This window comes from Tachyglossus aculeatus, chromosome 22, assembly GCF_015852505.1.
Source record: "Tachyglossus aculeatus isolate mTacAcu1 chromosome 22, mTacAcu1.pri, whole genome shotgun sequence".
Classification (NCBI taxonomy): domain Eukaryota; kingdom Metazoa; phylum Chordata; class Mammalia; order Monotremata; family Tachyglossidae; genus Tachyglossus; species Tachyglossus aculeatus.
Window position 1 is genome coordinate 16,744,984 of NC_052087.1, and position 23,154 is coordinate 16,768,137.

Consider the following 23,154-nt stretch of genomic DNA (forward strand, 5'->3'; position numbering starts at 1 on the left):
TACATTACAACTAGGGGAAATGGCAGAATTTAAATACATGACTAAGTGCTATAAAGTATCAGGGTCCTTAAGGGGTAATAATAATTGTTGTTAAGCATATGCCAAGGATTGTACTAAGCACTGGGGTAGATGCAAGGTAATCAGCTCCTATATGGGGCTCCCAGACTAAGTAGGAGGGAGAACGGAACAGGCACAGAGAAGTTAAGTAACTTGCCCAAGATCACACAGCAGGCAAGAGGCAAAGCCAGGATTGGAATCCAGGTCCTCAGACTCCCAAACCCAGGCTCTATCCACTGCTAGACCATTCTGTTTCTGGCAATCTCAAATTCATAGATGACACAAAAGGGAGGACAAATAGGGGAAATGAGGGCTTAGGGAAGTCCTCTTTAAAAAAAAAAAATGTTTTTAAGCATTTACTGTGTTCCAGGCACTGTACTAACTGCTGGGACAGTTACATGCTAATCAAGTGGACACAGTCCATATTCTCATGTGGGGTTCACAGTCTTAATCCCCATTTTACAGGTAAGGTGCAGAGAAGTTAAGTGACTTTTCCAAGGTCACAAGCAGGTAAAAGGCAGAGTGGGGATTAGAACCCAGCTCCTGACTCCCAAACCTGTGCTCTATCCACTAGCTCATATGGTTTCCCTCTTGGAGGAGATACTGATTTCAGTAAGGCTTTGAAGATGAGGATGTTGGTTTGTGGGACACAAAGGGGGTTCATTCATTCAATTGTATTTATTGAGCGCTTACTGTGTGCAGAGCACTGTACTAAGCACTTGGGAAGTACAAGCTTGGTGTTCCAGGCCAACGGATTTTGGCAAGGCATCAGCAGTGAGACAAATGAGATCAAGATACAGTGAATAGGTTGGAGTTAGAGGAGCCTAGTGTGCAAGCTGGGTTTTAGTAGATTACCACCTGTCTACATGTTTTGTTTTGTTGTCTGTCTCCTCTTTCTAGACTGTGAGCCCGTTGTTGGGTAGGGACTGTCTCTGTATGTTGCCGACTTGTACTTCCCAAGCGCTTAGTACAGTGCTCTGCACACAGTAAGCGCTAAATAAATACAATTGAATGAATGAATGAATTACTGGTGTTAGGAAGAAGTGCCTTAAAGCTGGTGGTAAGGAATCCCAGAAAAAGCCAATGATGGGCAAATATTGGCCAAAAGCTTTGGCCACCCCACCCTGTTCATCCAACATTACAGTAGATGGGTGCATGTGGATGTATGTGTGAGTTCATTATGTGTGAGTCTGAGTGGAAAGGAGAATATATGCTCAACTCCAGGATCTGGATTTAATTTAATGATGTATTTAGTTGGGTCAGTGGATTACTAGATAAAGATGTGCCTTGCCTGCTTAAAGGCTGTTTTTTTTTTCTTGATGCAAGCACCATCACATGGTCAGCATCTCTCTCCCAGGTGTGGGTTCTTTCCTCAAAATTATAAGTGATGGGAGACAGCTCTCCTGTGCACCAGCCTCCTTAAGGGGAGAGAATGGTTTGGTGATGCTGTGTGACTGGCCCTGAATAATAATAATAATGGCATTTATTAAGCGCTTACTGTGTGCAAAACACTGTTCTAAGCGCTGGATGGCAGGGGAGGGACAGGTGTTTGGGGCAGCATTGGTATGGATTCATCACAGATAACCTTTGTAACCCATTGCCACCAGCTTGCAAAAGTGATTCTGTTTCTAGTGCCATGCCTGAGTCTAATTTGAGAGAAAATTCATTCAAGTCAAATATGCCTCTAAAAAAATTACAGATCAATCAGTTGTATCTATTGAGCATTTATGGTATCAGAGCACGGCACTAAATGTTTGGGACATTGCCGTTAGGGGATATTCCATCGAGGCTGGCCTTACCAAGGGAGAGAATGGGGGTCAGAGTCAAGTTATGCAGGCGGACAGAAAGTGTCCCTGATAGCATATGTTAAAGGTCCTTTGGGGCCAATACAGGGCTATAGGAACTTTTCATGAAAGGCTAATGACCTAAAACTGCTCTCTTATCTGAGTTCTAGGTTGCCAAAGTTGGCCAGTAACATTGCAGAAAGGCATCTTAGTTTGCACAGTGCAAGAAAGTAGGTTTGTGGGAAATCAAACAATCAATTGTACTTATTGAATAATAAGTACAATACAATCCATCCCAAGGAAATTGCATGAATACTGAGGGGAGACTGGGAATCAACCTGGATTCAAATTCTCTTTGCCACATGTCTGCTGTATGATCTTGGGCAAGTCACTTCACTTCTCTGGGCCTCAGTTGCCTCATTTGTAAAATGGGGACTAAGAGTGTGAGCCCCATGTGGGACACCTGATTAACATTTATCTACCCCAGCACTTATAACAGTGCTCAACACATAGTAAGTGTTTAACAAGTACTATTGATTCATTAAATCATATTTATTGGGCATTTACTGTATGCAAAGTACTATACTAAGCGCTTCGGAGCACTGCACTATTATTATTGTTGTGGCCTGAGCGATTTATGTGCACTGCTGTCCCGTGAGAAGCAGGATAGAGCATGGGCCGGGGAGTTGGAAGGTCATGGGTTCTAAACCCTGCTCCACCACTTGTCTGCTGTGTGACCTTGGACAAGTCACTTTACTTCTCTGTGTTTCAGTTACCTCATCTGTAAAATGGGGATGGAGATGGTGAGCCCCACGGGGGACAAGGGAATGTGTCCAAGCTGATTTCTCGTATCCACCCCAGCGCTTAGTACAGTCCCTGATACATAGCAAGCTGAGTGGCTTAGTGAAAAGAGCCTGGGCTCGAGAGTCAGAGGTCATGGGTTCTAATTCCGACTCCGCCACTTGTCTGCTGTGTGACTTTGGGTAAGTCACTGAACTTCTCTGGGCCTCAGTGATCTCATCTGGAAAATGGGGATTAAGACTGTAAGCCCCATGCGGGTCAACCTTCTTCTTCTTAATAGCATTTATTAAGCGCTTACTATGTACAAAGCACTGTTCTAAGCACTGGGGAGTTTACAGTGGGATCAGGCTGTCCCACGGGGGGCTCACAGTCAATCCCCATTTTACAGATGAGGTATCTGAGGCCCAGAGAAGTGAAGTGACTTGCCCAGAGTCACACAGCTGACAAGTGGCGGAGCCGGGATTTGAACCCATGATCTCTGACTCCAAAGCCTGGGCTCTTTCCGCTGGGCCACGCTGCTTCTCCTAATAATCTCGAATCTACCCCAGCGCTTAGAACAGTGCTTGGCCTTGTAGTGAGTGCTTAATACCATTCATTCATTTGTTAGTATGTTTGGTTTTGTTCTCTGTCTCCCCCTTTTAGACTGTGAGCCCACTGTTGGGTAGGGACTGTCTCTATATGTTGCCAACTTGTACTTCCCAAGTGCTTAGTACAGTGCTCTGCACACAGTAAGCACTCAATAAATACGATTGATTGATTTGAGCGCTTACTGTGTGCAGAGCACTGTACTATGATGAAATACCATTATACTATTATTCCAGTGCCTTGCACATAGTAAAAGCTTAACAATCAATCAATCAATCAATCGTATTTATTGAGCGCTTACTGTGTGCAGAGCACTGTAGTAAGCGCTTGGGAAGTACAAGTTGGCAACATATAGAGACAGTCCCTACCCAACAGTGGGCTCACAGTCTAAAAGGGGGGCGACAGATAACAGAACCAAACATACTAACAAAATAAAATAAATAGAATAGATATGTACAAGTAAAATAGAGTAATAAATATGTACAAAAATATCTACATATATACAGGTGCCGTGGGGAAGGGAAGGAGGTAAGATGGGGGAGGGAGAGGGGGACGAGGGGGAGAGACAAATACCATTATCATTATTAAATGCCGTAATTATTATTGTTATTATTATTCCGACCGGCAGCGCTCTATTTTCCTCTTCCTCTCTTTCTCTGTCTCTCTGCTTCTCTCTCTCCATCTCTATTTATTTTATTTTGTTAACACGTTTGGTTTCGGAGGAGCGGCGTGGCTCAGTGGAAAGAGCCCGGGCTTTGGAGTCAGAGGTCATGGGTTCGAATCCCGACTCCGCCACGTGTCTGCTGTGTGACCTTGGGCAAGTCACTTAACTTCTCGGAGCCTCAGTGACCTCATCTGTCAAATGGGGATGGAGACCGTGAACCCCACATGGGACAACCTGATCACTTTGTATCCCCCCCCCCAGCGCTTAGAACAGTGCTTTGCACATCGTAAGCGCTCAACAAATGCCAACATTGTTATTATTATTATTTTGTTCCCTGCCTCCCCCTTCTAGACTGTGAGCCCACTGTTGGGTAGGGACCGTCTCTATACGTTGCCAACTTGGACTTCCCAAGCGCTCAGTACAGTGCTCCGCACACAGTAAGCGCTCAATAAATACGACTGATTGATTCCCTTGCGCTGCGCGCGGGCGCCGCGGAGGCCGAGAGAAGGGGGCAGAGGGGAGAGGCGCGGAGGGCCCGCCCTTCTGGTGGCGTCACGGGGTCCCCCTCTTCTCATTGGCTACGGGAGGGAGGGAGTCTCGGTGACGTCAGGAGGGGGGCGGGCCCGGAGCCCCAGCGAGCGAGAAGGGGAGCAGGCCGGAGGAGCCGGGCGTTCCCCTGCCAGCCCGGCCGGCCCGCTCTCCCTCCCTCCCTCCCTCCCTCCGGCTCCATGGCGGAGACGGAGCCCCTGCTGTCCCGGAAGAGGAGCAGCAGCAGCGGCGGCGGCGGCGGCGGCAGCGGAGGCCCGGGGCCGGCGGGGCGGAGCGGGGCCCGGCCCGGCCGCAGCCCCTCCGTGTCCGCCGAGCCGCCCGCCCCCGCCGCCGCGGGACCCATCGAGGCCCAGCCTGGTAAGCGGCCCGACCAGCCGCCCGCCGCCCCCTGGGGCTGCTTCCAGGAACCCCAGCCCTCTTCTGTCTTCTCTCTGCCCCCAGCCCCTTTGCTCCCTTCTGCCCGCTCCCCCGTCCCTTTTCTCCCTTCTGCATGCCCCTCCATCCCTTTTCTCCCTTCTGCCTGCTCCCCCGTCCCTTTTCTCCCTTCTGCATGCCCCTCCATCCCTTTTCTCCCTTCTGCATGCCCCTCCGTCCCTTTTCTCCCTTCTGCATGCCTCTCCGTCCCTCTTCTCCCTTCTGCATGCCCCTCCGTCCCTCTTCTCCCTTCTGCATGCCCCTTTTTCCCGTTCTGCATGCCCCTCGTCCCTTTCTCCCTTCCACCTGTCCCCATCACTTTCCTCTTCTGCCTTCCCCCCGTCCTTTTTGTCCCTTCTGCATGCCCTTCCGTCCCTTTTCTCCCTTTTGCATGCCCCTCCGTCCCTTTTCTCCCTTCTGCATGCCCTTTTTTACCCTTCTGCATGCCCCTCATCCCTTTCTCCCTTCCACCTGTCCCCATCACTTTCCTCTTCTGCCTGTCCCCCATCCTTTTTGTCTCTTCTGCATTCCCTCGTCCCTTTTCTCCCTTCTGCATGCCCCTCCGTCCCTTTTCTCCCTTTTGCATGCCCCTCCGTCCCTTTTCTCTCTTTTGCATGCCCCTCCGTCCCTTTTCTCCCTTCTGCATGCCCTTTTTTTCCCTTCCACCTGTCCCCATCACTTTCCTCTTCTGCCTGCCCCCCATCCTTTTTGTCCCTTCTGCATTCCCTCGTCCCTTTTCTCCCTTCTGCATGGCCCTCCGTCCCTTTTCTCCCTTCTGCATGCCCCTCCGTCCCTTTTCTCCCTTCTGCATGCCCCTCCGTCCCTTTTCTCCTTTCTGCATGCCCTTCTTTTCCCCTCTGCATGCCCCTCGTCCCTTTCTCCCTTCCACCTGTCCCCATCACTTTCCTCTTCTGCCTGCCCCCCATCCTTTTTGTCCCTTCTGCATTCCCTCGTCCCTTTTCTTCCTCTGCCTGCCCCCCGCCCATTTTCTCCCTTCTGCATGCCCCTCCATCCCTTTTCTCCCTTCTGCATGCCCCTCTGTCCCTTTTCTCCCTTCTGCATGCCCCTCTGTCCCTTTTCTCCCTTCTGCATGCCCTTTTTTTCCCTTCTCCATGCCCCTCGTCCCTTTCTCCCTTCCACCTGTCCCCATCACTTCCCTCTTCTGCCTACCCCCCATCCTTTTTGTCCCTTCTTCATTCCCTCGTCCCTTTTCTCCCTCTGCCTGCCCCCCGTCCATTTTCTTCCCTTCTCATGACCCCTCTCCCTCTTCTTCCTTCTGCCTCCCCCTTCTAGACTGTGAGCCCACTGTTGGGTAGGGACTGTCTCTATATGTTGCCAACTTGTACTTCCCAAGTGCTTAATACAGTGCTCTGCACGCAGTAAGCGCTCAATAAATACGATTGATTGATGCCCCCCCCCCCCCGTCTCTTTTCTCCCTTCTGCTTGCCCTTCACAGCCATCGCTCTTCCAGAGCTTCTCCAGTCTGCCTGTTTTTCCCTGACTCTAGACCCAGAATCGGAGCCCAAGCATCTTAGCTTTGTCTGTCCCTGGGGTCTTGCATGGACCTATTCTGCCGCAAATGCTCGCAAAGGTGAATTCATCACCTGTGATGTCAGATTCCAGCACGAAGGACAAACTGTTTTCACAGGGTCCTAACCAAGAAAGGACCTCCAGCAATCACCTGTGCTGTTATTGTACTCATTAAGCGCTTACCATGTATCAAGTACTATTCCAAGTGCTGGGGTAAATACAAGTTAATTAGGTAGGACCCAGTCACAGACCCACATGGGGTTCACAGTCTGAGTAGGAGGGAGAACAGGTATTGAATCCCCATTCTGCAGATGAGAAGCAGCATGGCCTAGCGGATAAAGCCCAGGCCTGGGACTCGGAAGGATTTGGGTTCTAATCCCTGCTCCACAATTTGTCTGCTCTGTGAGTTTGGGCAAGTCGCTTCACTTCTCTGTTCTTCAGTTACTTCATCTGTAAAATAGGCATTAAGATTGTGAGCCCCATGTGGGACAGGACTGTGTCCAACCTGATTATCATGAATTTACCCCAGTGTTTAAGTACAGTGCCTAGCAAATAGTAAGTGTTTAACAAATACCATAAAAAATGAGGAAACTGAGGGAAAGAGAAGTGCCTTGCCCAAGGTCAAGTAGCAGGCAAGTGGCAGAGCCAGGATTAAAATCCAGGTCCTGTGATCCCAGGCTCTTGCTCTTTCCAATAGGTCACGCTGCTCCCCAGAGAGTTTATTGCGTCATCTGTTATAGAAGAGAGTACAAGGCTCAAATCAGGCTTAATTTAAGAGTTGAAATCATAAAATCTTCAAACATAACTGTAAATGCACTCAATCCTGGGACTGCAGTTCAGCAGAGGTACTGTATAAACAAACAGATTTGCTTGGGTCTGTTGCCTCAATCAGGTGAAATTTGGTTTTTGTTTTTAAGCCCAAGTGATCTCCTGCTAGTACTGGGAAGAAACCTAAAGGGACCCTTGTGCAAATCAGGTAGCTAGCCTCCCAAATTAAGCTATTTGGACTGAAGTCGAGTAGTATAGCTAAGCAAGGTCAGATTCAATCAATCAGTCAATCAAAGGTATTTACTGCTTTACTGGGAGTAAAGCAATGTATTAAATACTTGGGAGAGACAAAGTAGACATGACCCTGCCCTTAAAGTGTGTGTGTGTGGGGGGGGGGGGGGGGGGGGGGGGGGAGTTTCAAAGTGCTTAGAGTTTATAGATTTAAGTGAATAGGTTTCTCAGGGGAGGGAGAATAGGGTGGAGAGATTGGAGAGAGAAGCCTTCCTGAAGGAGATGGGCATTTTAGTAGGGCTTTAAATCTGGGGAGAATGGTCTGTTGGATATGAGGGGGAAGGGTGTGTGGGCAAGTTGGTGAGAAACAAGAACAAGGTAAAGTGACTTAATAGGTATTAGAGGAACAAAGTGGGTCTCTCCCTCCTATTTTACCTTGTTTGTTTCCAACTACAACTCATCACACTATGCTCCTCTAACACCGACCTACTCATTGTACCTCGACCTTGTCCATCTCCCCTCCGACACCTCACCCATATCCTGTCTCGGATCTGGAATTCCCTCCCTTTTCGTAACATACAGACCATCAGTCTCCCCACCTTTAAATCACATCTGCTCCAAGAGATCTTCCCTGAATAAGTCCTCATTTTCCCTAATCTCTCTCCCTTCTGCATCACCCTGCACTTGGATTTGTATGCTTTATTTACCCCATCCTCAGCCCCCCAGCTCGTATGTATGTATTTGTTATTTTAATGTCCGCCTCTCCCTCTAGATTACAAGCTCCTTGTGGGCAGGAAGCGTGTATACCAACTGTTGTACTCTTCTAAGTGCTTAGTACATGCTTTGCTTACAGTAAGTGCTCAATAAATACGATTGACTGGATTGTAGGGGGAGGAAAGTAAGGCTATGTAAGAGGGAGAAAGCTGACTGGATATCTTAAAACCTGAAAAATTCAAGATGAGTCGGTGCTTCCCTGACCTTATTGTAGTCGGAATGCTTTATTATTTCTAGGTTCTGGTTTTACACATGTACATGCCCAAGTATTCCTGTTTCCCAGACTTCAGAGGTTCAGTTCTGGACAGTTCTAATACAGATGATTTGAGCTGTAATGCTACTCTGATAGGAAAACAGTTTGACCTTATGGAAAGAGAATGGTCCTGGGAGACAGAGGATTTGGGTTCCAATACCGTGTATGACCATGGGCAAGTCTCAGCTTCTCTGGGCATCAGTTTCCTCATCTATACAATGGGGATTCAATAATATTCTCCTTCCTACTTAGACTGTGAGCCCCATATGGGACAGGGACTGTATTCTGTCTTATTTATTGAGTGCTTATTGTGTGCAAGGCACTGTACTAAGCACTTGGGAGAGTACAGTATAACAGACAGACACATTCCTGCCTACAATGAGCTCACAGTCTAGAGGGGACTGTATCTTGTTCCTACCCCAGCATTTAGTACAGTGGTTGGCACATAGTGACTGCTCAGCAAATACCACTGTTGCTATTATTAGAGGAGTTTTAAGCAGGAAAAGAAGTACCCCCAAAGGCATATTAGAATTTTCCACCCTCTCTCCCACAGTACAGTGAGCAGGCAGGGCCATTACGGCATTATTGCTTAGTTACAGCTGGATGCTCACCCTTTTTTAAGTATTTTAGTAGAGGAGAAGCTCCAAGGAAAGTGTGAACGCTTTCAGAAGTGACTGTTGATCACTTATCTTTTCAGTGCCTGGCACGTCTGTGTTCACTCGGTGCTTGTTAATTGTTAATATAGTCCAGAAAGAATAATAAGACAGACAAGTAGTGTAACCCATATGGGCTGTCATGTGAGAGCGTAGGGCAGAACATGTTAATCCTGGGTTTGCCACTATTTCCTCGCATGACTTTGGCAAGAGGCTTACAGCGTTTACTTACCACATGCTGGCACTCTTCTTTTGAGAAACTCTCCATCTGCTTATTGATGATTTAATTATTGACTGCCTGTCTGAAGTGCTGTAATGAATATGACGAAGTGGACAGTGAACTACAGTTTTGAAGTACATGATGCTTTGCAGAGAAAAACCAGTCCCGTGGAAATTTAAGCCTCTTAACTAACCGTAACTCCCCCCCCCGCTCCCGCCCAAATAAACATGTCCATTTCATGTCAGCCCTGGTAAAAGTCTAGCATTTCCCTAAACCTCCTGTTTTGTTTTGCAAGATGGTGTGCTAATTTTTTAAGATCAGGCACAGAATATGTGGAGCAAAGAAAGGAGCTTTATGACATTTATGAGAGTGGAGACTTTAAGGATAGGATTGGAATTGTGGAAATTGCCACTAATCCTTCAAAAATTGCTGTTCTTTAAGCATTGGCCATCCATGTTTTGGTACCACTTTGTCTTTGCAGGAATGCATTGCAGCCTTTCAAACCCATTGGGCCATGAATGTTCTCCAGAGCATTGTGGAGCCAGATGGACCCCATTTATGGAAGTCTTTAAACCTGTCAGGATTGTAATATTGTGGACATGGTGCTTGTTGCTCTAATTCCTATCCCACTGTATTCATTCCAGTAAACTACAGCAAGAAATGAGTGGTCAGTTTTGGCTGTCCATCTCCATAGTCAAGAGAAACACTGGCCTACCAAGATGGTAGCAAGTAGGCCAGAAGAGACTCATTCATTTGTTCATTCAGTCATATTTATTGAGTGCTTGTTGTGTGCAGAGCACTGTACCAGAACTCGAGGTGTAGCTTTAAAATATATATAGAAATAGGAAAGGTAAGAATGGTTGTGGTAAGAGGGGAGAAACCTTCAGAGTTATCCAGAGGAGTCAGCTGTCATACTAGGAGGGGTTGGTGGGATTTGTGGGACTGACAGTTCCCAGTTCAGGAAAGACTCTGGAGGAGCCAGTCTCTTCTTGAGGACTTGTGGTGGGGATCCCTATTCTATCCATCCCCCCTCTGGAATCACTGTGGAGAATGTTTGGCTTGGGGGGAAGGGAGAAGGGATCACAGAAACCCATTCAGTCCCATTCAGTTTGGTGGCCTAGAACAGGAAAGGAGTAATCTGGTTGGAGGTGGGTGGCCTGGGATCCGTGTTTTAAGCTGAGCACCTAAAGTTTTGTTGCTGGGAGATAGGCTCCTTGTTGCTGAGGATTGAAGACGGCTAACCAGGGTGCTGCTAGAGCCGAGTCAGCCCAGGAAGACAGTCTCCATAACAGCATAGCACCCAGGTCCCCTAAAATACAACCAGAGTTCAGAGTGGAGAAATAGGGTGTAGACTTTGCCATGACCAATGTCCCAACCTGACAGGATGAACATCACAATTTGGAAATAATGTGGGCTCCTGCCCCAACTCTGCTCCCTTCATTGCTGGTGAGGCTAAGAAACCATTCCACGGCTTTGTGAGTATTAGCTTACACTGGCTTGGTACTGTACTTTAAGCTCAGTTATATATAACTCATTTGAATTTGGTGGCCTCTTGTCTGGTTTTGCAACAGCTGACATGCTGTAGGTGGACATAAAAACAAAATATTTAACCTAAACTACTATTAGAACATTAACCTCATTTCAAGACCCCGAGTTTTTGAATTAATGGCCTGGAAAGTAGTTAAGTAGTTTAGTAGCACTTTAGTAATGGCAGGCTAATAACTTAGGTTATGAAAACTGCCCCTTTTCTAGATATGCTGCCTATTTGACCTTTCGTCTGAATTTGCAGGAAAATTGAGAGACTTAGTCCTTTAATGATTTTTCCATAGCCTCGAACTTAACCTTCATTTTAATTTGCAATTAACAAAACTGCACCCCCTTCGATTAAACCACTAAGGGTGTGAGTACAGTGCTTAAATGAAGCTATTAGAACCATAGCATCTTAGGATAGGTAGCTGCTTTAAAATATTCTCTCTGACAAGATAAACTGAAAGAAAAAGACTTGCACTGGTCTTTGCATGGAGATTTGTACTGCTTGCTGTATGGATTGTTTCCACTTTCAAAACAAGTCCTCGGTCATTTGAGGCCTCTATTCAGCTGCGGTTTTCAGGTGTGGAGCAGTAGCAGTTTCAGGCAATGTTGCCCCAAGCTCTGTACATACGTGCAGGCATGTCCTCTGGCAGTGGGTATCATCCAGTAAGAGGGAAGTATTATAGAACTGGCTCCTCTCTGAACCAATTCACCTCTATTCAATCAATCAATGGTATTTTTTGAGCTTCAGAGGTATTTGAGTGCTTACTATATGCAGAGCACTGTACTAACTAGATGAGAAGCAGTGTGGCCACGTGGATATAGCACCAGCCTGCGAGTTAGAAGGACCTGGGTTCTAATCCCAGCTCTGCCACTTCTCTGCTGTATGACCTTGAGCTAGTCACTTAACTTCTGTGCCTGTTATCTCTAAAATGGGGATTAAGACTGTGATCTCCTTGTGGGACATGGACTGTGTCCAATGTGATTAATAATAATAATGGTATTTGTTAAGCACTTACTATGTGTCAAGCACTGTTCTAAGCACTGGGGTAGGTACAAGGTTGGACACAGTCTCTGTCCCACAAGGGGCTCACAGTCTCAATCCCCATTTTGCAGGTGAGGTAGCTGAGGCACAGAGAAGCTAATTGACTTGCCCAAGGTCACAGAGCAGACAAGTGGTGGAGTCAGGATTAGAACCCATGTCCTGTAACTCCCAAGCCCTTTCTCTTGCCGTTCACCCTTAACATTAACACATAGGCATATTCAATTATTCATTTGGTCACTTCACCCCAATATACTGATGTTACCACTAGAATCCTTGTTTTTGCTCCTGTTATACTTACACGATTGACTTTTGCTACCCTGCTGCGCCCACAGCAGGGATCATGGCTTTGGCACCTGATTGCACTTACCAGAACAGTAGGCACTAAAATGCCACTTATTTGAATAACAAACTCAGTACAGACCCGTGCAGCCAGAAGGTCCTGCCTGGTTAGAACTTCACTTATGAACCTAATCTTTAAGAAGTGTGACCTAGATAACACTGTAGCATTCCTTATAGCCACAGCCAATTTTCACTTGACCCAAGAGTTCATTTCTTGGCAACAAATTCATTCAATCGTATTTATTGAGCGCTATCCCTAGTTTTCTCTTCATCTGATAGTTCAATAACTAATAGTTCAGTAAAAGTTTTGAATGAGCCCAAGTTCAGTAGTCCTTATATCCAAAATAATGTCCAAGTCATCCACGTAATGAAAATTGGACTCTCATGAGAAGACCTAGTCCTCCCATCTATGAAGCCCACTGTGTTCAGATATTGGGTTTTATGCAGGTAGTATTTTGGAGCTTCAGAGCTGACTTAAACTCCAGGTGTCTGCTGCAATAAGCATCTTCTTGCTCTAAAGGACCAAGACATAGTCTTTGATGATGGGAACTTTATCTGAATGCGAGAAACAGCCTTCCAACATGGCTACGGAAATTCTACCGCCGTTCATTGGGAGCATGATGACCTGCTAAATTAGCAGGTATTAGCAGAATAACTATTCTGAGGGGCTAGATCCCTGGCAGATGAGAGCAAATCAGCCACAGGGCAACCTTTGTACTTGCGGTGGACCCATCTTTCTTCATTTTGAAGACACTTGGGGAGAGCTGAGTTGGCTCCAGGAAACCTCTTCTTCCCAAATTGCAATGAAACTAGGGACACCATACAGTGCTCTGCACACAGTAAACACTCAATAAATATGATTGAATTGTCTGGAGGTTCTCAGTCACTCCGTAAGTGGCCCTGGCTGGTGACCTGATGCAGCCAATTGTTGACCCTGGAGAGTTGGCAAGGTTTTACATCCCTCAACATGTGGGCTAAAAGGAGTGTAAACCTGACTTAAAGAATTACTCTCAAAGGGCAGTGTATTCTGGCAGCTAATGGACTAGGGATATTGACAAACATTAGCAGTCATTATGACCAGTGTAAACAACTTTACATTAACCAGAACAAAAACAACAAAATGGGGTATTGACATTGGTCATAATGACTTCTGATATTTATCAGTGTACACAACTCTACACTAACCAAACAAAAAACAAAGTGCAGTATTCATATTGACAAATAGCAGTCATTATAGCTAGCATAAGCAAATTTATACTAACCCAAACAAAAACAGCAATTGGTGCCTGGATTGCAGATCTAGCTTGTATCTACCCCAGCACTTAGAACAGTGCCTGTCACATAAGTCCTTAATGAATATCATTTTTGTAAAAAGTTCACACTCATGTGTCCTTTGCCTTCTGTGACTGAGAAATTGGGATAGTCATTTGAATATCACATTTATAAACTGCAAATAAATACAGGAGGATACAAAAATGGATCAGTGAGTCTGAAGAAAAAAATGGGGAGTAACATTCATAAAGTTATGTAAATTTTCATAGGAATATTTCACAGGGCCCTGCTAGATATCTTTGAAGCCCAAATGATTTGATAATGAATGCCAATATTCATCACAGGCACAATAGGAAAACTGACTATTTTTCTCCTGAGGGTTGATTGTTTTTATTGGAAACTGGCAGTATTGGGTAAAGTGAAGTTGGGTGTTAGCCTCTTCATCATCCTGTCTGCAAATAACTTTAGAAGCTAATCATGGTTTGTACCTTAAAAACTCACATTTTATTTTTAAAACTAGGACTCTGCTTTTTATTTTGAGATAAAAAAAGAAATCTCCTGAAGGTAGAGAATTGCTACTCAATTTTTTTTAACAGCAATTTTTTTCTTTTTTGCAGTTACTGCTGAACATGAGCTCTGTATCAGCCAAGCTGTAGTATTTATTGAAGATGCAATACAGGTATTGGAAGTAGTTTGTTTAATTTCACTGTTCTATTTTTCTTCCCTAATTTGGGTTGCTGAAACGAGACCATACTAAATTAAATTTTAGAAGCACTGTTTATTTTTCAGGTAATTAAAAATTTTAAATGCTCCTGTAAAGTGAATATTGCAAGCATTTTAATACATCGCAGGTTTAATAATGCATCATATCAATCCTGAAATAAGCAACTCTGCCTGACCTTTATGAGTTTTCTAATGCTTTGCTGCTCTAGAGTGGAAGCACTCTTTCTTTGGGATTGTTTTCTCACCCCAAAGAAAAGAGTTAAATTCAAACTGACTCTGGACTAATCCCAGCAGGAGTTTGTGTGGCAAAGTGGAAAGAGCAGGGACCTGCAAGTCAGAGGACCTGTGTTCTAATTCTCAGCTCTGCTCTTTGCCTGCTGTGTGACCTTAGGCAGGTCACTTAACTTCTCTCTACCTCAGTTTCTTCACTTGTAGAATGGGGATTCAATACCTATTCTCTTTCCTAAATAGGGAGAAGGATTACATCCTACCTGATTATCTTGTATCTGCCTTAGCATTTTAGTACAATAGTTGGCACATAGTAAGAGCTTCAAATATATTATTATAATAATGATGAAGAGCAGTCGTGGGTGGGGTATTGGTGGGGTTAGCCAGGAGGGATTTGAGGAGAGGAAGTTATGTTTCTTCCATTCTCTTTACTTTGAGAAGCTTCTTGCTTGCCCTGAACAAATAAGAAACTGCTTAGAGTACAATGTGGATTTAGTTAGTGAAGGTATTTATTAAGAACTTGCTAAGTGCTAGAGTAGATATAAGATAATCAGATCATTCAGTTCCTGTCACTCCCAGGCTCAAGGCCTGAGATTGTGATATTTTCCCACTACAACCTGGGTCAGTCCAGCTGGGTGTTGGTCTATTTTTCAGTGACTCTTGAACACCTACAATTTGAATGTCTAAGAAAAAAAGTCAGCCTCCTCAGTCTCTCAAAATGTGGGATGACATCACTGCTTCCAAGAAGGCTGTTCACTGCATTTCCAAACATGGTGATTCTCATATTTTTCTGGGGTAAGAGGAGAACTTAGTGCATTTAAATGGAGTTGACATTTCCATCCTTGGCTAGTAGGTGAAGAGGCCTTTGAGATTGTGCTCAGTCTGGATATACAACCTTCCAAACAATTCAAACTCCTTTTCCACTGCCTCTAACTTTAAAAGGGGTCAGAAACTGCTCCTTTAAGGTGGAGTTGTGGGTTGATGTCAACCCAAGTACTTTCATGTTCCAGCTTGATGGCCATGTTGTGAATGAAGCCTCTGAGCTGTGAAAAGAGTGATGTGAGCCTGACAGATTCTGTAGAGAAGAGTGTGTGACTGCTGGTTTCTTCATCTAAACATACACTATTATCCATGTGTTCAAGAAAAGGAAGCACTTGAACCTGATCTCTGTTGTAGGTTTTTTTTTTAATGGTTTGTTAAGAGCTTACTATGTGCCAGGTACTGTAGTCAATGCTGGGGTCGTTACAAAGTTTTCTCAATTTGTCCTCACAACTTCCTGTGAGGTAGGGATCATATAAACACAGAAAGGTTGTAAATTACCCAAGGTCACTTAGCCTTTCAACAGTGGAGTTCGGCTTGGGATCTAGGAATCCAGACTCCCATGCTCTTTCCTCTAGATCTGAATGCCTCTCCCAACATTAGATTGAAAAAAAGACTCAAGATTGAACCAAGCCTAAAGTATTCCAGCCTGACGTTTTGTTTTGAAGCAGTTTGTCTTGTGAAAGTAGTTGCAGTGACTGTGATTATTTCACTTCTTCTAACTTCTTGCTTCCAGTATCGTTCTATTAATCACCGCATGGACTCTAACTCGCTGTGGCTCTATCGATGGTATTACTCAAGCATTTGCCAATGGTGAGAATTTACTAATTTAGCAGTGGGGTTGGATTTAAGATTTCTAATGTGCTTTTCCTTTAATTTGGCAATCTTAATGTTGTTAACAATGGAAAAGATTAGTTACATTAAGGTTAAAATAGTCAGCCGTCTGCATGATTGTCTTTTGGTTCCTCCTTGATTCTGGTTAGGGTAGGATTTAGCCCGAGTGGGCCATTCCCACCATTACCTATTGATCTCTTTCAGTTAACAAAAACTGGGGCATAGTTCCCTCTGTTCAGTGTTCATCAGCTAATTGGCACCCAGGGTTCTTCTCCAGCTGAAGAAGAGTGTATCTGGAGTGATATCTGGTTTCTGAGCAGATAGCTGCTTCACTGAATGGGCAGTCATGTGATAAAGAGGACTATGGGAAATTCTCTGACTTCTTTCCCCTTAGCAGAGTGATGTTTGCCAGAGGTTGCAGAAAGAGAAAGATACGGGAGAGGGCCCTGAAGAATGGCTGCTAGGTGAGACTAGTAGGTCTCTTGGCCTACCGGGATCTGATGAGAGGCTGATGGAGAGACTAAACCAGTGGTTGGCAACTCCTGCCAGAGTGACCCGTTGTAACTGTGACTCTGGACAGACACTAGTAATAGTAATAGTAGAAACATTTATAATCTTTATTTTAGCACTAACTGTGCAAAGCACTGGGAAAGCAATTTATGCATGAGGTATAGACATGGTCCCTGCCTCTCAAAGGGCTCCCAACCTAGGACCGAATGAGGAGGTTGGCAACAGACAAGTAAGGAAAGACAAACAAGAATACTAAAGACAGAGATGACAAATCCAGTTCTCCCATAGTATTGTGTTTTCACTATGTATTTTGAGTCTAACACTTACAACAGTAGAAAATGTTCTTTAAACAGTGACCATCTATCTGGGTATAATGAAGTGCATGCAGTGGTGTGAAGAAGTGGTTGTGTGTATGTCAAAATGTTGAGTGAGGCGTAAATGCTACAGAGTGAGTTTTCCTTTTCATGAGGCTCATCAAGAATGTGGCCCCTGCATTAAAGGAGAGCCAGCTGTATTTTGCATGTGAAAAGAGTAACTGCTATTTTGAATTAAAATGCAAAATTTTATGAAAGTGAATTGGGGAAAAGAATAAATGAATTCATTTCAGAATTTTTGATAAAACTGTTGGAAGCAAAGACAATAGAAATAGTTTAATCTGAATTAAGATAATTTTATGGTTGCCTGGCTTGAAGTGTGGATGGAAGTCTTGCATTCTAATCTGCCTTTCATTTGTCTTAAAGGATTTCAAGTTTCAATATTTTCCTCATCTTGGCACTGGCATTCATCGAGACGCCCTCATCTCTGACTGTTACTTCTGACGTGCGCTACAGACGGCCCCCCTGGGAACCTCCCTGTGGCTTGACTGAAAGCCTTGAAATGTTTTGCTTCCTAATATTTATAGCTGATGTCTCCATGAAGGTAAGATTAGAAAGCTTGCATCCCATCAGGATCTCAGAGGAGGAGACAGGTTGAGAGAGTGTGTGAAGGAACATGAACTTAGGTGTATTGGTTAATCAGTCAATAGTATTTATTGAGTCTTACTGTTTGCAAAGCACTGTATATTAAGCACAGACCCCTCCTCTAGGCTAAGCTCCTTGTGGGCAGGGATTGTGTCTTCCAACTTTGTTCTATTGCACTCTCCCAAGTGTGTGCTTAATACAGTGCTCTGTGCAGAGTAATCACTCAGTAGATACCATTGATTGATTGAGTACAGCATATAGGAGTTGGAAGATACAATCCCTGTCCTCAAGGAGTTAACAATATAGTGGGGAAGACAGACATTAAAATAAATAAAAGCTAAAGTAAGGAACAGAGTATGAAGATACATACATAAGTTCTTTGTGGTGAGTATCAAAGTATACAGGTGATGCAGGGATGGGTGAACAGGGTGGGAAGGAAAGGTTAATCAGGGAAGGTTTCTTGGAGGAGATATGATTTTAGTAAACCTTTGAAGATAGGGAGAGAGGTGATATGGGAGGAAAGCTCTATAATCTCATGCTTTAGCAATTAGTAAAGTTGGCACAATTGGACTGTGACCATTGGCAAACAATTATGCACATATCCGTAATTTATTTATATTAATGTCTGTCTTCCCTCTAGACTGAAAACTCCTGGGCAGGAAACATGACTGCAAACTCTGTTATATTGTGCTCTCCCAAGCGCTTAATATAATGCTATATACACAGTCAGCATTCAGTAAATTTGATTGTCAAGGAGTAGCATATCCCCCTAGTAAACTGTAGAGAAGGAAAGACTGGAGAGATTTAATCTTCAACCACTATTTTCGATTTGTACCGTGTAATTTAGTCAGCTTCTATTTTGGAAATATTTTCCCTGGACTTGTACGTGGACTCTGGACTTTGTCATTCACTTTGTCGTTCTAACACTAAATCACTCAAAATTTAGATCGAATGTCTCAGAACATTACAAGATCTTGGCCTTAAAAGGGAACATTGTTAGATAACCTTTTTTCTTCTTCCAAATCTTCCATCTTGACCTGCTTGTTTGTCTCTGAAAAGGTGGTGCAGGGCAAGTCATCTTGATAGTGCCTTCAAGTTGAACAAATTGTGTGTGGTTGAGATTCATTTATTAGACTGCAATTAAAGTCTGGGTAGTGGGCTGGTGGATGCATCTTTCTTAAACATTAGTTTAGATAGGAGGGTTTGCTGTTCTTAAATAGAATTGAGGATTAAACATTTTGGCAAATTTGTCTCTCATTTCTTATAACGTCTATTTCTCTGAGAAATTTCCTAGAAGAGGAAGAAAATGAAAACTTCTTTGATCATATGAGGGACAAAGAGATAAAAACATCCATTAGAGATAGAATAAAAACATCCAGTGATAAGGAAAGGAGAATCATTTTATTTGGTACTATCTTTTTTGGAAATTTGCTCTTTTACAAGGGTGTTGTGAGGTTGGGAGAAAGAAACTAAGAACTCAGAATGTCCTTGTTCCCAGAATAGAGGGCCATGAGTAAAAAATCACTTGGAAAAGTACAGAAGCTCAATGGAGATAAAACATGTCACAGATGTTTATTTAAGAGTTGGTAACTCTGGTGGGTTTGGAGAGAATTGAGAAATAGGTTGTTGGTTTGGGGAAGGAACCCTGTGGTCATTCTGTCTGTTTTAAAATTGTTGAAATCCTGAAATGAGATTCAGATCAGATTTATCTAAAACTTATAAGAAAAAAATTGCACTATCATACGTTTCTTGAAAAAATGTAGAATAAATGGCTGGGGGTTTTATTGGTTTTTTTTTTTGTTTTTATAGTAGGAGTTAGCACTGTGTTATTTACCTGATAATAAGAAAGTGGGCAGGTGGAAGAGGATTGTTGTGTGCCACTAGGAAAGATAAGAGCTACTGATCGGAATGAGTGGGCATGAGGATTTTACTTTTCTTCTGAATTTTCTTATCTGCCTCTCGATCCCACCTCCACTTTGATGTAGGGGAACATAGCATTGTGATGGTTAATGTTCCTGTTTCCTCCTACCTCTAAACATTACTGATACAGTGACATTTTTTTCTACCTTTCCATAAGATCCCAGAAAATCCATGGTAGAAGTAATGGTTTTACAGTCAGTGTTTGTGGTTTAAATGTTTCCAGCTCAAAGGTACTACTACTAATAATAATTATGGTATTTTTCAAGTGCTTACTATGTGCCAAGCACTGTTCTAAGCACTGGGGGAGATACAAGATAATCAGATTGTCCCATGTGGGGTTCACAGTTTTAATCCTCATTTTACAGATGAGGTAACTGAGTGACAGAGAAGTTACGTGACTTGCCCAAAGTCACACAGCTGACAAAAGTGCTTACTACATGTCAAGCACTGTTCTAAAAGCTGAGGTAGTTACAAGTTAATCAAGTCAAACAGAGTCCCTTTCTCACTTGGAGCTTACAGTTTAAGTTAGAGGGAGAACAGTTATTGAATCCCCATTTTATATTGAGGAAACTGAGTCACAGAAAAAGCCCTTAATAAATATGATTGAATGAATGAGTGAACAGAGAAACTGTGAACAGTGAGCCCCATAAGGGACAGGGACTGTATCTGATATAAGTAACTTGTACCTACCCCAGTGCTTAGAACTGGGTTTGACACATAGTAAGCATTTAACAGATAACAATTAAAAAAAAAAAGAAAAAAGAGGAGCCAGGATTAGGACCCAGGACTCTGACATTCAGGTCTGTGTTTTTTCCATTAGACCACACCACTTCCCACCATATAAAAAATGTCCTTTCGCTCTGTCATTCATGTACATCTCTTGGACATAGCAGCTTCACCTGGTCTGTTTTGTCTTCCAGAGCTATTTAATAGGTTGGGATGAGTTTCTGAAAACCAAATGGCTGCTGGCTTATATACTGGTCCTGGTGGTTTCCCTGACTGATTGGATTGTGTCGCTGAGCTATGCTTGTGAGGAGGTAAGGATTGTAGGACTCCAGAAAGCAAAATCTGGGGAAGAATTTGCTGCAATTGGAACTCAATTGTGTGTGCATGTATTTGTGTGTGTTTACTGAAAAAGGGTAAAGGAAAATTAATTAAAGTCCTTAGCGAAAATAATTGAGAATCTAGAATCGTTGTAACATGATGTAACTGTTATAATAATCAATACTAGTAATAAATAATAGTAATAATGATGGTTTAATGAGATCTTTCATAGAGCAAATGGTTTGTCATTAACAGATCATAACTGAACCATTGTGAAAATGAATGTACTAAGAATTTGAACCATGTCTAGACCAAAGTGGAGACTATTTCTTCCTAATCTTTCTCCAGAGTGAGAGACTAGAGGTAATTTCAGTGTGAGAATTTAGGAGAGATTTTCAGCATTGCCTAGTGGAAAGAGCACATGCCTGGGAGTCAGAAGACCTTGTTTCTCATCGCAACTCTCACATTGTGCTGCTGTGTAGCCTTGGCCAAATCAAGGAAGTCCCTGCATAGACTTTGAGCCCCATGTGGGAAAGGGACTGTATCTGACCATATCATTTTGTGTCTACTCCTGTGTTTAGTACAGTGCTTGGCACATAGTGCTTAATTATCACAATTATTTGCCATTTTCCGTTTTCATTCATTTTCATTTAATTTTCATCCATTTTCATGAATGAACAAATGAATTTTCCCCTTCATAAATGGAAAAATGGGCACAGCATTTGAAGCCTTTCACTTTCATTAGCTTTTCATTTTCATTCATTTTCTATTTCCGTGAATGAATGAATTTTCATCTTCATAAATGGAAAAATGGACATAGCATTTGAAGCTAAGGGAACAGTAATCCAGGCCAAAATCTTGCTTCATCATCATCATCATCAATCGTATTTATTGAGTGCTTACTGTGTGCTGTACTAAGCGCTTGGGAAGTACAAGTTGGCAACATACAGAGACAGTCCCTACCCAACAGTGGGCTCACAGTCTGAAAGAGGGAGACAGAGAACAAAACCAAACATACTAACAAAATAAAATAAATAGAATAGATATGTACAAGTAAAATAAATAAATAAATAGAGTAATAAATATGTACAAACATAAACAACTCTTGGGGTTCCCTTGTAATATTACATTCAGGTGGGGGCATTTGATCAAAATAATTAATCTGAAGTTGTAGCCGTAGCATTTACAGTGTGAAGGGCATTGTATTAAATCTGCTACTGAGGGAAAAATATGTTTGAAAGCAGCTTGAGTGTGCTGCTAAATTGCCTGAATATAATTGTCCGAGAGAGAGGCAATTTAGATATTTTGGAGTACAAGTCCTCTTTTTACATAATACATTGATCCGTTAAAACATTTGGCCTTGGGAATAGCTCTTAATAAACCATCACCCAGTGAGCCAATAATCATGGATAGGGTATTTATGTTAAGATGAGACATCTTTCTAAAGTACCTCCTGTGGAACAGGGATTCAGCCTAAAATTTTATCCAGCAAATGTTCACTGAAACGTTTTTCAAAGTACAGGTAGCTTCCAAAAGATATAGATAATGGATTAAGGTTCTTTGACCGTTTTTCCATTTCAGAGCCACTTATAGAAAAGGAGAACCGAAGGTCATATATATATATATATTTTTTTGGTGTTTGTTTCCAGACGATTAGAGTACGGCGCCTTCTTCGGCCATTCTTCCTCCTCCAGAACTCTTCGATGATGAAAAAGACACTGAAGTGCATCAAGCGAACGTTACCTGAAATGGCCAGGTGAGTGACCCTGGGTTATTCTTGGATTTTTCATGTGATGCATGGGGTACCCATCGCTTCTGTTTTCAAAGAAGAAAAATCAGGTCATGATTCTGGGGAATCGGGTCATGATTCTATGTCCTACAGGTAGCCCTCTGTTCCTGATGCCTGGTATTTTTGTCCTTTAGAAGTGCCCTTCTTAGGATCTCAAGTACTTGGTGCAAAGCAGTATGGCATAATGGAAAAAGCACAGGTGTGGGAGTTAGTAAACTCAGGTCTAATCCCAGTCTGATACCTTCCTGCTCTGCTTGGGCAAATCACTCAATTTCTCTCTGCCTAGGCTGCAAGCTCTTCCCTCTAGACTCTAAACTCATTATGGATAGGGAATGTGTCTGTTACATTGTTGTATTGTACTCTCCCACATCTTAGTACAGTGCTCTGCACAATAAATACAGTTAATTGACTGACTCATTTGCAAATTGTTCTTCCTTTCCTTTAGACTGGGAACTCCACTATATGGGAGAGGGACTGTGTCTAATCTGATTGTTTCTGCATCAGCATTTAGCACAGTGCTTAGTGTAAAATAATGCTTTACAAATACCACAATGATTATTATTATCCTGAAACTTAACCTTGCATAATGGCATAATGAAAAAAAGCAGAGGACTGGAGGTCAGGAAACCTGGATTTTATTTCCAGCTCCGCCACTTTGTGAGTTGGGGCAAGTCACTTCACTTCACCATGCCTCAGTTTCCTCTCTGCAAAATGGGGATTAAGTACCTGTATTCCCTCTCCCTAGACTGTGGGCTTCCTGTGGACAGAAACAGTGTCAGATCTGATTGTATTGGATCTACCAAGAAGCAGCATGGCTTAGTGGAAAGAGCCTGGGCTTGGGAGTCAGAGGTCGTGGGTT

At 43.3% G+C, this 23,154-nt stretch overlaps 1 protein-coding gene across 1 annotated transcript in view; it reads left to right on the forward strand.

Annotated features, from left to right (window-relative positions):
* Window positions 1-1,143: 1,143 nt before the first annotated feature.
* TPCN2 (two pore segment channel 2) overlaps window positions 1,144-23,154 on the forward strand; it is a 50,560-nt gene continuing 28,549 nt past the window's right edge. The window contains exons 1-8 of the mRNA XM_038765214.1: window positions 1,144-1,220; window positions 2,012-2,071; window positions 4,715-4,797; window positions 14,087-14,148; window positions 15,976-16,052; window positions 17,324-17,501; window positions 20,383-20,499; window positions 22,156-22,262. Coding sequence (XP_038621142.1) covers window positions 1,144-1,220; window positions 2,012-2,071; window positions 4,715-4,797; window positions 14,087-14,148; window positions 15,976-16,052; window positions 17,324-17,501; window positions 20,383-20,499; window positions 22,156-22,262 — 761 coding nt within the window. The remainder of the gene's footprint in view (window positions 1,221-2,011; window positions 2,072-4,714; window positions 4,798-14,086; window positions 14,149-15,975; window positions 16,053-17,323; window positions 17,502-20,382; window positions 20,500-22,155; window positions 22,263-23,154) is intronic.